Source organism: Falco naumanni, chromosome 2 (assembly GCF_017639655.2).
Source record: "Falco naumanni isolate bFalNau1 chromosome 2, bFalNau1.pat, whole genome shotgun sequence".
In the NCBI taxonomy this organism is placed as follows: Eukaryota; Metazoa; Chordata; class Aves; order Falconiformes; family Falconidae; genus Falco; species Falco naumanni.
Window position 1 is genome coordinate 2,455,837 of NC_054055.1, and position 13,061 is coordinate 2,468,897.

The 13,061-nt window shown below is 49.1% G+C and overlaps 2 protein-coding genes across 2 annotated transcripts; both read right to left on the reverse strand.

Moving 5' to 3' along the window:
- Positions 1-921: 921 nt before the first annotated feature.
- On the reverse strand, positions 922-2,397 carry LOC121082916 (hemoglobin subunit beta-like). The gene is made up of 3 exons (XM_040582615.1): positions 2,243-2,397; positions 1,910-2,132; positions 922-1,161 (listed from the first exon to the last, which is right to left on the reverse strand). Exons 1-3 carry the CDS (start codon positions 2,332-2,334, stop codon positions 1,033-1,035), a joined length of 444 nt encoding a protein of 147 aa, XP_040438549.1. The 5' UTR covers positions 2,335-2,397; the 3' UTR covers positions 922-1,032.
- Positions 2,398-8,807: 6,410 nt separating this feature from the next.
- On the reverse strand, positions 8,808-10,569 carry LOC121082918 (hemoglobin subunit rho). Its single transcript, XM_040582618.1, has 3 exons — positions 10,394-10,569; positions 10,062-10,284; positions 8,808-8,994 (listed from the first exon to the last, which is right to left on the reverse strand). The coding sequence occupies exons 1-3, from the start codon at positions 10,483-10,485 to the stop codon at positions 8,866-8,868; spliced, it is 444 nt and encodes a 147-aa protein (XP_040438552.1). The 5' UTR covers positions 10,486-10,569; the 3' UTR covers positions 8,808-8,865.
- Positions 10,570-13,061: the final 2,492 nt, after the last annotated feature.

The following is a 13,061-nucleotide window of genomic DNA, read 5'->3' on the forward strand; positions in this document are numbered from 1 at the left end:
AGCTGGTCCAGCAGGGTCTGGATGACCATGGATCAATGGGTTTGCATTGGCTGTGCTGCCACCGTAGTGATTGCTGCTCTGGTTCTCCCCTGCCTGCTCACTTCAGGAGTGGGCTTGGCCAAAGGACCCTGGGGACATGCCTGGGGGGTGACACTGGTCCCCAGCCCTCCACGCTGAACAGTGCAGTGTTTACTGCAGAGCTGCTCTGGAGCCATTCACCCTGACTTCTCCCTGATAAGGGGGTGGGCAGGATTCACCACCCAGAAACCCCAGACATGTCCCTGAATTGCTCTTAGTGCTGCGGGGATGCTGCAAGTCTGAAAGAAGGATAGGAGGCTGGTGAGGGCCATGGTCCTCCATGTGGCATGGGGACTGTTCAGGGAATTTCGTTTTGCTTGTGGAAAGTTAAACATAGGTGCCAGTGAAAGCAGATGCTTTGTCTCTCCCATCTGTGAAATTACCTTCTTGGCATATTTTTTGCGTAATATATAGTTGTGTCTATTACATTCTGTGTTTAATAATTTGAGAATGGTAATGATTTAGTCAAAAAACAACAACAAAAAAAGCATTTTTCTTTCCATGAAGGAAGTTACAATGGCCCTGATCTCACTGCCCCTTCTCCCACTGCATGTTTTTGTACAAAGTTTTGTTCCACCTAATCTGTGAAAAACTCATAATGTTAAACTCAACGATGCTACCTGAAGCCTCAAAAAAGCATCAGAGTATTTCTGTTTGCATTTTGTAGTGTTTATTTATTTTTTTAAAATTTCCCCCTGGATTTTCCAGCTCAGACAAGTCTCACTTGCATGAATTCACAGACAAGACCATAGCTCACGTTACCCTGTGTGTGTGAGTACCTCCTTCCCATTCTCCAGCACCTGGGGGTGGCCCCCACCCCAGCCCCACAGAGAAGCAGACACCTTTTCATAGCTGAAGCAGTTGGTGTTTATTTGGCAATTAAAGACCAGCAGAACCAGAGTATGTTTCCCCATGAACCAGGAGAATCTCCAGGCACAAATGTTTGCAGGAGGCTCAGTGGTACTCGTGGGCCAGTGCATGGGCCACCACACGGACCATCTTCTGCCAGGCGGACTGGCAGGCGGGGGTGAAGTCCTTAGCAAAGTGGGCAGCCAGGACGATGATGAGGATGTCACCCAGGAGCTGGCGATGGAGGGAGGAGAAGGCATCAGCCCGGTGCTGCCCCCTCCTCCCTCTCCACCGTCACACCACCCAGGTGTTCACACATGAAGACCGGTTATTGGGGAATTCATCACAAAGCAAGGAATGGATTTATCACAGCCCTGTGCAGAGCACCAAGCTCCTTGCACAGCTTGCATCTCTGGCACTCATCAGGATGCCTGGATGTGCTGGATCCTCCTCCCCACACACCTTCCTTTACCTTCCTCCCTCTTCTTCAACTGGGTTTATCCTTTCCTTTCATATCCCTACCCACCCTTGCTTTCTCTTGGCTCAAATCCCCTCCTTCTGGTGAAGTGGCTGTGTTTATTTTCTCTGTTGGTTTAACCACTCCACCATAGCCAAGCTCAGCTCTGTCCTCCAAACCCTGTCTCAGTTTCCTCCCTTCTGGTCTCTGGCCACTCCAAGCCAACATTGCTGACCACCAGCACGTATTCGACTCCGCATTTCATGCCCATCCACCTTGCCTGCCTGGGTTCATCCTCTCACAGTTCCCAGTCCCATAACTCCTCTCTATTCTCCCGAATGTGCCTGTTCACTCCCCTCTCCCCTCCACCGCCCCTGCCCGCCCTCAGCAGGCACCCAGGCTCAGGCAGCCTCAGAGTTTCTCTCTAGGTCTCAATGACTGACAGACACCTCAGAGACCCCTAAAGCTCCCTCCAGAGAACAGAAACCCCTGCCCAGCTGAGGCCGGAGTCTGAGAACAGCTCACCCTGAAGTTCTCGGGGTCCACGTGCAACTTGTCACAGTGGAGTTTGCTCAGCTGAGCAAAACATTTCTTAATGTTGTCCAGGTTCTTCACAGCTTCCCCAAAGGAGGTGAGCACTTTCTTGCCATGGGCACGGACCATGGGGTTGCCAAGGATGGCAGTGGGGCTGGAGAGGTTCCCGAAGGAAGCAAAGAACCTCTGGGTCCAGGGGTAGACAATCAGCAGCCTGGGGAAAGACAGAGGGACACAAGGAGACACGTTAACGCTCCCAAATGCAATTGCCACGGTTTGTCTATCCAGGGTGCAGCTGAGCAGATGCCTGGGAGATGGACCTACCTGGCCAGGGCCTCGGCACCGCATTCGGCCACATTGACCTTGGCCCAGAGGCCGGTGATGAGCTGCTTCTCTTCAGCTGTCCAGTGCACCATGGTGTAGAGCAGGAGGGTTTGCCTGGGGCTTCCCTGAACAATGACAAGGAAGTGGAGCAGAAGTCTGCCCCAGGGATTTTTATACACTAGTAACCGCTTGTTCTAATCTCAATTCACGTAGCTATTGGTTGGGGCTGGGGAGGGAGCTGGGCTGCACAAGGAAAGATAGCAATTTTGGATGCTGTCCAAGGGGAAAAGGGGCCCTTTTCCCCCTCAGTCTTTGAGTGGACAAGCATCATCTCATACCCACGCACTTGTATTTGCAGCCCCAAGTGCAGGTGGAGCTGCCTGCACGGCTTCTCCCCAGCTGTGGGTTTCGAGCACTTCAGCGGCAGCCAGAGGCTGGGGGCTGAACATGTGATGCAGACCCAAGAAGAAGATGTTCAAAGAGTTTGCAATCTCCATCTTCACCATGTTTTCAGGCTTTTAATGTGCATTGGTGCCCTGCATTCCTGGAATTCATCCTGAACAGCTCTAGGCATCATCCACCCCAGCTCAAAGGAGTAGAGGATTACTGGGGAACAAGGATTGAATGATCACTCCCAAATCTAGGACCCATGATTTTAATGTAAGAACGTTCTTTCTTGTCTCTCCTAGCAAAGAGCTTCAGATTTGTTGTCCATCGTCATTGTCCATCATTACTGTCCATGCCATCATGAACCTAAACTCTATTTCCCATCTCCAGTGCAATTCCCTGTCAACAGAGAAAGTGGATTCACCTTGAAGGCATGCCTCTGAGTTGCAGGTCTCAAGAGCACAGTGCTACCCCTAGCCTTAGTCCTATGAGGAATCATAGAATCATAGAACCATTTAGGCTGGAAAAAAACTTTAATACCATCAAGTCCAACCGTTAACCCAGGACTGCCAAGTCCACCACTAAACCATTTCCCTAAGCACCACATCTACACCTTTTTTGAACATTTCCGGGGATGGTGACTCCACCACATCCCTGGACAGTCTGTTCCAATGCTTGAACACCTTTTCAGTGAAGAAAACTTTCCTAATATCCAATCTAAATCTCCCCTGGCACAACTTGAGGTACAAGCCAGACACATCACCCACGTGGACAGTCAGTCCCACCTGATGCCACCTAGGACCAGGCTGTACTGTGCAAAACCAATGTTAATTTTATCTGCTAGCCCTCCAGGAAGAGGACAACACAACTTTTATTTTGTTTAGATATTGAATCCTTCATTACTGTATGGGGCTGATGGCTATCCCTTAGTCTAATAACTGGGTGGCTTTGGGGCACAGTTCTGAGCCTGATCAAACCAGGAATAGGGTGTACACCAAATAAAAGGCAGAACCAAATAGGGACCTATTTATTTTTTCAGACAGCTAGCAGAAATAGGTAATAAAACCTTGTCTGCATGGCAACAGTTGGATGGTTTTGCTGTACCAGGCACTAGCACTGACAAACTCTTGAGTGCAGACACTGCTTACACTTGAAAAAAAAGTTTTTTTGGTATATAGCATACCTTGTACCCCAAAAGCAGTATGCTGTCCTGGCAAAGCAGCAGTTCTACTGTTGGTAGAGCTGTCTTGATCAGATTGCTTGTTCACATCAAATAATTCAGCCCCAAGAAATGGCCTTGCAGGGATGATGTCTCACTGGTACAGGATGAAGTCTGCCCCCATGTCTTCTTCTTAGCAAGAGCCTTTACAAATCCAAAGAGCTCTACCTTGTCTTTTCTCTGCCTGCTCCAAATAAAACTGTCAATAAGTTCTTCCAGCCTTACATCCGGTCAATACCATTACTCCCTGCAGTTACTAGATCTTTGAAAGTTGTGACTTTTTCCACCCTCCTACTTGAGAAGGCGTCTTGATCCAAGGTGGTTTTTACTAACAAGGGAGGCTGTCAAAGTATTCGTACCAGTATAATTTTTCAAACTGGGTCCTGATGCACTGTAGGGAGCATTGATGCAAGAAGTGTGTTATAGAGTGAGGTACTGAGCTCTGTCTTCAGCTGCAACTGGTGACCTGACTTTAAACTAAATTGTCTAATTGCAACTCTAGTTCTGCTATGTTTGCAAAATGGCTCATGCACGTGTTTTCCCATTTAATATAGACATAAGAAATGAGGAAGCTGTATTGTCAGCAAATTGCTCTGCGGACACAGCTTCCAGATTCTTTATTAGCAGAGTATACTGGTGAACTGGTGGCATCAGTCCTGTGGTACCTCAGCACCAAAAGAGCTTGGATGCACCATCCCATGAGGGCAGTTTCAAATGCCCATCCCAGGCATGAGGTGAGATGCTAAACCAAGAGAAGCAGCAAAGGATGAACAGCTCATTTGGCTTGCTGAGCTTTGGCTTATCTTGCCTTCCTTCTCCTTCAGCCCTGTCCCTCCACATCCTACGTGGCTCCTCCTTACTCAGTGCTGTGGGCAGCAGCATCTCCTGAGCTTGCAGTGTTTCTGCCGGAGAACATTGTCCCATCTTGGCAAGTGATTCCTTCAAGGTGCTTTTCACATCATCTCCAGCAATTCCATCAGTGCCACAGGGTAGTTATCAGCTGACAGAAGGAAATAGCATGACACTAAACTCCCTGTGAAAGACTTCCAATGGCTTTTTAGTTTTAAGGGTGGTTAGCCACAAAGACATTTTAAGGAAACCTGCTATGTTGGGCAGGCCTGGAGGCTGTTTACAACAGTTGGGCAGTGGTCCATAATGCTGTCAGAGGCACAAGCTCACAGTCAAGCAGGTACAGCCCCGAAGGTGCCTGCAAGGATAACAGGGTGATCTCAGCCAGGACACCATGAGCATTCGCTGCAAGCAGCCCTGTACGCTGTGGGATGGCAGAGACACTTGGCAGAAAACAAAGGTGCAAATAGCCCAGACAGTCCAAGCCCTGTGCTCTGCTTGGGGCTTCTTCAGGGGTTCCATCCACTGCATCCATTTTTGTAAGAAAGAGTTCATTTTAAGTACATTTTAAGGCCACCTGCTTTATGGCTTGGGGGCAAAGGCCTGGCTGGCAATTTTTGGATGCTCAGAGCTCCCAGTACAGGGGTTGTCTGCTGAGGGAGCTGTTTGGTGGCACAGGATGGGAAGGGAAATGCTCATCACAACCAAAACAGTGCCAATTAGAAGCAAATTCTGTAGCTTTTTTCCAGTTCACAGTGTCAAAGGGAGATCTTTCCCCTAGTGCACCCACAGCAGTACCTTACAGCATGCTTATCCCCAGAAGGAAAATTAGGGCCCCTTTTTCTGTCTGCCTGGGATGGATTTCACTATGGTCAGGACTCTTGCCTCAAGCATCCTTCCTGCTGGCTGTTCACTTTGGTGGCTGGAAGATCCCCAAAGTTGTTCTTCATTTCTTGGCCCCTCACTAGGCCATGCCCACTTCCATGGATGGGAACCGTCCCTTTTAATAGATAAATGATCCCAATGATGGCAAAAGGCAGCTACAGTGACAGTCTTTCTGAAACAAGCAGAATTTATTTGTCACTGATTGCAAAAGGGAGTGTCCAGCACCAAGCTTCACCAGAGCCCTTATCAGCAGGAGTGACATCCATACCCAGCCTCTGCCACTCTGGATCCAGGCCAGCCTCTTCTCCCTCCAAAACATGCAATTTCTTGTGTCATAAACCAGTAGATTTCAAAGGTGTCTTAGTTCCCACTTTATTTGCTGTGATCTTCCTTTCCCAGCTGAACAACCCCGTCCATGCTCCTCTCACTCTGTGCCAGCACCTTGTGTTCTCCTAGCTGAGAGCAGGAGCTTGCTCCTTCCCCCTGGAATGGAAGCAGCAGACAGCAAAGTGGGAATGTGCATCATCCAGCCCTGCTTTGATCAGGCCATGAAGGGCTGGAACCACTTCAAAGGGACCCTGGGCTCCAAAAGGGTGTTTGCACTATGTAGAGATGCTGGGGTTCATGGTGAGCATCTGGGGCTCACTGAAAGGGTGTAACAGAGAGCAAGGCAGAAGTCAGGTCCTGAATGTGAGCTAGCTGCTAAGGACCAAGCTGATGGCTCACTGTGTCCTGGGCATTTCGTGGCTCCCAGCCCTGCCTGAGCATCCCAGCATCACTCTGCACAGCCACGGCAGAAATGCCCTGATGACTATTTTATCTCATGGTAAAACACCAGCACTGCTTTTGCCCCATCACTGTGCTGGTGAGGCTAGGCTCTCCTCCCCAGAGAGGACAATGTGCACAGCGTGATGGCCTGGAAATGCACATTTGATTCCTGCTTTCCCACCAGCTGCTGGAGGCACTTTGATCAAGCCACTTTCCCTGGGCTGCTCCATTCCTTGGCTGCAAAGGAAGGAGCCATTACCGACACCACTTCCTCTGTAAAGAGATGTTAGAGCTACTGATGCCACACTGCAGGGACTAGGCAGTGTCATTTCAACACCAGGTTTGCTGTGGTGTTTGCCTGGCTTGCATCCAGGACTCACCTCTAGCCCCCCTTTGGGGTCAGAAGGGCTGTTGGTGGCCATAACTTTGCTCTTGCTTCACACAAGAGAGGTGCAACTCTCACCTGGAAAGCCTGGTACACTGGCTCTGCAACCCCAGCACTGCATTCTGCCCCTTGCCTGTACCTCTAACTGCAGATTAAGGCTGAGAGGACCATCCAGGTGCTGGCATAGTGCACGGCTAGGAAGCAGGATACGCTCCACATCACCACTGGTATGTGTCCATGGCACAGGGTGGGAGAGGAGGAGCAGAATGATTAAGACATTCACAGACCCTGGAGCAAAAACATATTGCTGAGGTCCACAGCCACTTTGCAAGCATATGCTGGTTTGGGACCCAGAGGTGTAAAGACATGAACAGACAGAGCGTGTGCTGCTGGACGCACGCACAGCCGTTTTCTTACTGTTACATCCACCCATGCCTCAGGCACAGGAGCCCTTTTCCGTTTGGCGGCAGATTTCAAGGTTTTGAACTGCACTTTTGTGCTAACTGGAACAAGACATTGAAAACAGTCTTATCTCCTAAAATCCTGCTGAAATGCCCATTTGCTGACTGAAAGGAGAATGATGTGCTGCAGGAAAGCTGGACTGGTTTCTAGGGTTTTTTTACTTTTTCTTTTCCCCCAGCCCAGGATGTGCTTGGTACTGCCAGCAGGGCTGGGTCCTTTGCCTGTTAGACAAGCTGCCTGTGTAGGACAGAGGTGTCATAACATAACTTCAGGAGAAAGGTAGAAAATTTATTCCTAAATCATGCAAAAAAAAAAAAAAAAAAAAAAAGGATTTCAACAATCTGCAACACTCACATGTCTGTCCCTGTTGCTTTTTAAGTTATTCCTGGAAGAGCATTGCTGAAACTGATGTGCATTACACAGAATCCTTGCATTCCAATGAAAAAACATTCTTCCATTGAGCCAATCTGAGTGAAAAAAAGCTCTGATCAGTCCTGTTTCAAAGCAGCCCTCAGCCCCCCCTCGTGGGTTCATACACATTTTAGATATCGTACTCTCATCAAAATGTGCAAGAGTAATGGTAAGAGCATTTTCCTTGCTGATTCAGGGAACGCTTTTGATGAACTTTGTAAAAATACACAAAAATTGGTACTGGTACTAAAATACGAAGGGTTAAAATTCTGCCTAATCTAAACTGGCTTCAGTGAATCTCTACAAATGTATATCCTTACATGCATCACAGGTTGAGATGTTTAGGGACAGAGGGGCCCTTGCTTGCCCTGCAGCTTCTTCTGCACAGAATAGGTCAGAAATACACACACATACCCCCCGCTGATTTCAGCAAGCTCAGAAGTACTAGGTGGGCTGGGATGTGCCCATCACTGGTTTAGAGGCCAGTATCCCCAGATGTCCCACTGGAGCTCCATATGTGAGGTGCATCCCAGCAGCTGTCCTACTGTAATACACTTTGTAAGGCTAATAAGTTGAATGGGTGGGTATGGAGCTGAGCTCTGTTTCACTCACCAAAACTGATTTATTTATAGTATCACCTCTGAGAAGTACCTCTGTCCTATCATGGATCTTCTCACTGAGTCTTTCTACAGTGTATTTTGTTATCTTGGAAGTCAGATACAGGAGAGCAGGGCACCTAGACTTCCGTCTTTGTTTTGCTGTCAGGATATCATGCTTTGCTTTGCATAAGCATTTTTCCTGTGCCTTTGAAAGCAATGTATTTTCCCTCCCTGGAAGACAATAAGGTTTAAGCTATTGGGCCTGCACTTAAAGTGAGATTTATGGTTTACAGGTGGACTTGATGATCTTAAGGGTCTTTTCCAACTTAAAGGATTTTATAAAGATTCTATGATCACTTTGTGCATGGAGGTCCAGGACCAGTACTGCTGGGCAGGCAGGAAAGGGCAGCAGTGAGTATGCTGATGCCTTTTGGAGAGAGGCCAGATAGCCAGCAAATGTAGCCTCCCCTTTGGCCAGCCTGGATGCCTTTCTGGACCATGATGGTCTCAGCAGTCCAGAGCCCATCTTCCCCCTTCAATGACCCTTGCTCCCTCCCTCCCATAACACAGGCAGCCACAGAGACAGAGGAGCACACTAAGTCCAGAAAATGTGGGTTTTTTTTATTGACTGTTACAAACACATCGGCCTCCAGAGTGTTTAATGGTACTTGTAGGCCAGAGCATGGGCCACCACGCCAACCAGCTTCTGCCAAGTGGCCTGGCAGGCAGGGGTAAAGTCCTTGGTGAAGTGTGCAGCCAGCACAATGATGAGGATGTCTCCTAGGAGCTGGAGAGAGAAGGAAGGAAATCACATCAGCACAGTGCTAAGTACCCCTGCACAGGACCCAGGGACCAGAGGCTGGAGGGAACGCAACTCTCTGGTGGGTCCTGGAGGCTGCGACCCGGGGAAGAATTTTTAGCTGAATTCTCTGTGCAGGAAAATAGTCCTGTGCTGATCGTATGCACCAGTATCCACTTGATCTGTCTCTGCTTCTTCTCTCAACTGCCTCTTTTTCCAGCCTCTAGACTGTATTTCCAGACATTTTCTGTCTTTTTTCTTTTCTTTTCTTTTTTCTGCTGTGAAAATCCATGCCTACTTGAGCAGGGGGTTAAGGTCATTATGAGGTCTACCTACTACACCCCCAAAGTCAGGTTTAAACAAAGACTCACTCAGAGGCCATCAGCCACATCCAGCTCTCTCAATCCCTTTCAGTCCGAATTTTCCCTCTCTTCACGCACAGTGACTTCTGACCCCCCTGCACCCCGATCTCTTTTGCTTCATTCCCTCCCGCTCCCCCCCCCTCATCTGCTGACCTTGTCCTCACATGCAGATCTGTCTTCTCTCTCTCTAATTCCAGCCTGCATCTCTTCCCATCAGTGTACAGCCCCTGACCATCCCACACTTGCTTTTCCCTCTCCTCTCATGTTTTTTCACCTTGGAAAAAGGTGAGATGAAGTGGTCCTCATCCTTGGGGTGAGGAGGTGCCAGGGAGAGGTTGCCCATGGCACTGACACAGCGAGACTTCCCTCTGTGCTCTCCACCCTCAGCCCCACTAGGCCTCCTGACATCCTTGTACCACTTCTCCCAAACCATGCCTGCACAAGCCTCCAGGCTATCAGAGCATCTCCCTATAATTGTCCCCAGACCCCTCACAGCCTGGAGCCTGTCATTTCCCTGGAATTGTCAAATGCCCAACCTCCTCCTCTCCCCCAGTTTCCATCCAAACCAGCCCCTTTCTGTTTGGTGACTAAAATGTATGTTATTGGTGCTTGCCTGGAACCCTGCAGGCACTGAGGTACTTTACAGGATGGAGGGAGAGGGGGTCAAACTGATGCAAACCAAGTGCAGCTCACCCTGAAGTTCTCGGGGTCCACATGCAGCTTCTCACAGTGCAGCTCAGACAGCTTGGTGAAGGTTGCCTTGAGATTTTCCAGGTTTTTCACAGCTTCCCCAAAGGACGTGAGCACTTTCTTGCCATGGGCACGGACCTTGGGGTTGCCAAGGATGGCGGTGGGGCTGGAGAGGTTCCCAAAGTTATCAAAGAACCTCTGGGTCCAGGGGTAGACAATCAGCAGCCTGGGGAGAGACAGAGGGACACGGACACAATGTTAACGCTCCCAAATGCAATTGCCACGGTTTGTCTATCCAGGATGCAGCTGAGCAGATGCCTGGGAGATGGACCTACCTGGCCAGGGCCTCGGCACCGCATTCCTCCACATTGACCTTGGCCCAGAGGCTGGTGATGAGCTGCTTCTCTTCAGCTGTCCAGTGCACCATGGTGGCAGGCGGCTTCGCTCAGAGCGGCAGGAGGACACAGACCCTGTAGCTGAGCTGCAGACCCCATGGAGGTTTTTATCCCCTGCCAGCAGCTCCTCCCTGTCCTGCGCTGTGGGGTCATTGGCTGGGGCTGGCTGGGGTGGGGGTCCCCAGCAGTGGTGGGTCGGTCTGTCCACGCAGTGGTCAGTCTGCGGTGAGGTGTGGTCTTCAAGGAAAAAGCCCTGGGACATGCTTAACAGCAGGCTCAGGACATAATGCCCTCTTATCTCCTGCTCCTTCCCTGCTCTCTGACTGCCTGCTCACCCCATGACCTGCAGTCTGCAGCAGGCACTGACCCATGTGTAAGGTACTTTAGAAGAGATCCATGCCAGCAGCACCCAACCTTTGAGTTGCAGCAGCACCCAACCCTCTGCAGGGTTTACAGGCTCTCTAAACTTGAGGGCTATTTCTCTGATGGGACAGATGACCTGATTATGAACTTAGGCACTTCACAGACCCTTCTGCACAGAAGCATATTGGATATGCTGAGTGCTCTCACCCTGCGCTGCAGCTTTGCACACACAGACCAGCAGAGAAGCCCCTCTCTGTTTTCCTAAGCAGGCACCTTTCACCAGGCAGAAGTGCAGGAAAAATCAGCCTGTCAGTCCAGTTCCTCCACACCTGAAGCGTGTGCTGGAGATCCATGGATATGCAGCCGTGCTTGGTGTTAATGAAACAGAGATCCTCACGGTCTAGGTTTCTATGAATACCTCTGTGGGATGCTGGTGCCAGGGCAAGCTGTGACTGGGTGCAGGCTCCTCTGCTCTTTCAATATATGTACAATACTAAAAAGGCAGACACCTCACTGGCCTGTCCCTGCTGGGAAATTAAATGCCTTGCACAAGGATAGCAGGACCCACCATCTCACAACAAGAACAGCAACATCCATTTCCACCAGTTCAAGCTCTGACCAAAGGCTTTTGTTTGACTCTAGGTATCACCTTCTTATTGAACACCATGGGTGTTCTCCTGTTTTTCAGGCTTCGGGTGAAGGTGTGCTCCCACGCTCAGAAAGGCAAAGCCAGGGTGCATGAGGTGTAGGGAACCCTGACAAGACCATGGACTTTGGGTGTATCTGCAGGCAGTTTAGGAGGTTTCATCCAGACCTCTGACCCATTACAGATTGATACCAGTCCATTGATCTCACGGGAGCCACACTGAGCAGTGGCACAAGCTCATCACTATGATCCAGATAGGATGGTTCACGTCTGTGGTTACATTTCAGCTCCTTGCCACAGGGTCCTAGGAGGCATTATTCATTCTTTTAAATTTCTGAATCCTAGGCCAGGCCCACAGGCCCCTTTCAGCAGCAAGTGAGCCACTGGCATGGTCTGATAACACGATGTGGAGCAGAGGCTGCTCTGGGCAGATAAAGGCATTGTGCAGGTGGCCAGTGCTTGCTTTAGTTACTCACCTAAAGAGCAGACACACAGTCACACACCCTCGGTTCTTAAGGAGATCTGAAGACTTCAAAAGCTGTCTTTTTTCAATATAACAGGACTCAGAGAGTGAAATCCAAAATGTGTGGCCCTAAATTCACAAGCTATTCCCATCATGTGAGTCAGCCAGCTCATACAACTGAGCACAGTGCTGACCAAAACAGCCATATGCTCAGCTGGGGGATGACAGTAAATGACCTAGCAGGACCTTTTCATTTATTATTTCTCTCATCCTGTAGACTGCATTTCCTGGCATTGAAAATAGAATCCAAGCTACATCTGGGTCTATTATTAGCAATGCAATCATCTGTGATAGGAGTCTCATTTTCAGCTCTGCAAAGCTGAACTTTAGAAGAGAAAAGATAATGATGCTTTTCTTTTGCATTTGAACCAGCAGCATGAAAAAGCTCAGGGAGGCCTGGCAGGGACATGGAGTAGTGCGAAGCTGGGACAAGCAGGACAACATCAGGCACAGAGGTCTGGAGGAGAGTATTAACTGCAGTATTAATATTTTATAAAAATGTGGTTAGTAAATGCTGGCTTTCTGGATTGCAGAAAAGGCAGCAGATACATGGCTTGTAGCGAGAAACCCCAGGTCCTGGTCCCACACTTTGACCTATTTAGTTGGGGTTGGGTTTTTTTTTTCTGTTGCAGTTGCATAAGCAGGACCACTTCTTCACAGAATGGTTAACGATGGTCACAAAGAGCTGAGGGCAGGGGGAAGAGGGAAGGCAGAGGAAACAGGAGGAAGAGAGGCTGAAGTCATTCTACCTGTTTCATTGGGGTACTCTTTCATTTGGTGCTGCTCTTCTGTATTGATTCCTTTTAATGGCTTGGTTTTTTCCTTTTAATGGCTTGGTTTATACCCACAGTAATTCTTGACACTCTCTTAATCCTGTAGGACAGGCACTGTAGAAAAGGAATAATGGGTGAATCAGCCAGCTCATCAGGTTAGGGTCATATCAGAGATTTGTATACCTCTGGATGTTGAAAGCCTGTAATAGCAATGACCTTTTACAGCCACTCTGGGCTGTAAATTCATATATGAGCTTCAGACTACTCCTACTCCATTGGTCCTTTTGGCTGTGTCCAGTCTAC

Bases quoted from the DNA above. Each gene is read 5' to 3' on its own strand.
- LOC121082918 (XM_040582618.1), bottom strand. From the start codon at position 10,485: ATGGTGCACTGGACAGCTGAAGAGAAGCAGCTCATCACCAGCCTCTGG. The intron at 10,285-10,393 runs GTAGGTCCATCT...GTCTCTCCCCAG, and splicing joins GGTGCCGAGGCCCTGGCCAG to GCTGCTGATTGTCTACCCCT. The intron at 8,995-10,061 runs GTGAGCTGCACT...TTCTCTCTCCAG, and splicing joins TGGACCCCGAGAACTTCAGG to CTCCTAGGAGACATCCTCAT.
- LOC121082916 (XM_040582615.1), bottom strand. From the start codon at position 2,334: ATGGTGCACTGGACAGCTGAAGAGAAGCAGCTCATCACCGGCCTCTGG. The intron at 2,133-2,242 runs GTAGGTCCATCT...GTCTTTCCCCAG, and splicing joins GGTGCCGAGGCCCTGGCCAG to GCTGCTGATTGTCTACCCCT. The intron at 1,162-1,909 runs GTGAGCTGTTCT...CTCCATCGCCAG, and splicing joins TGGACCCCGAGAACTTCAGG to CTCCTGGGTGACATCCTCAT.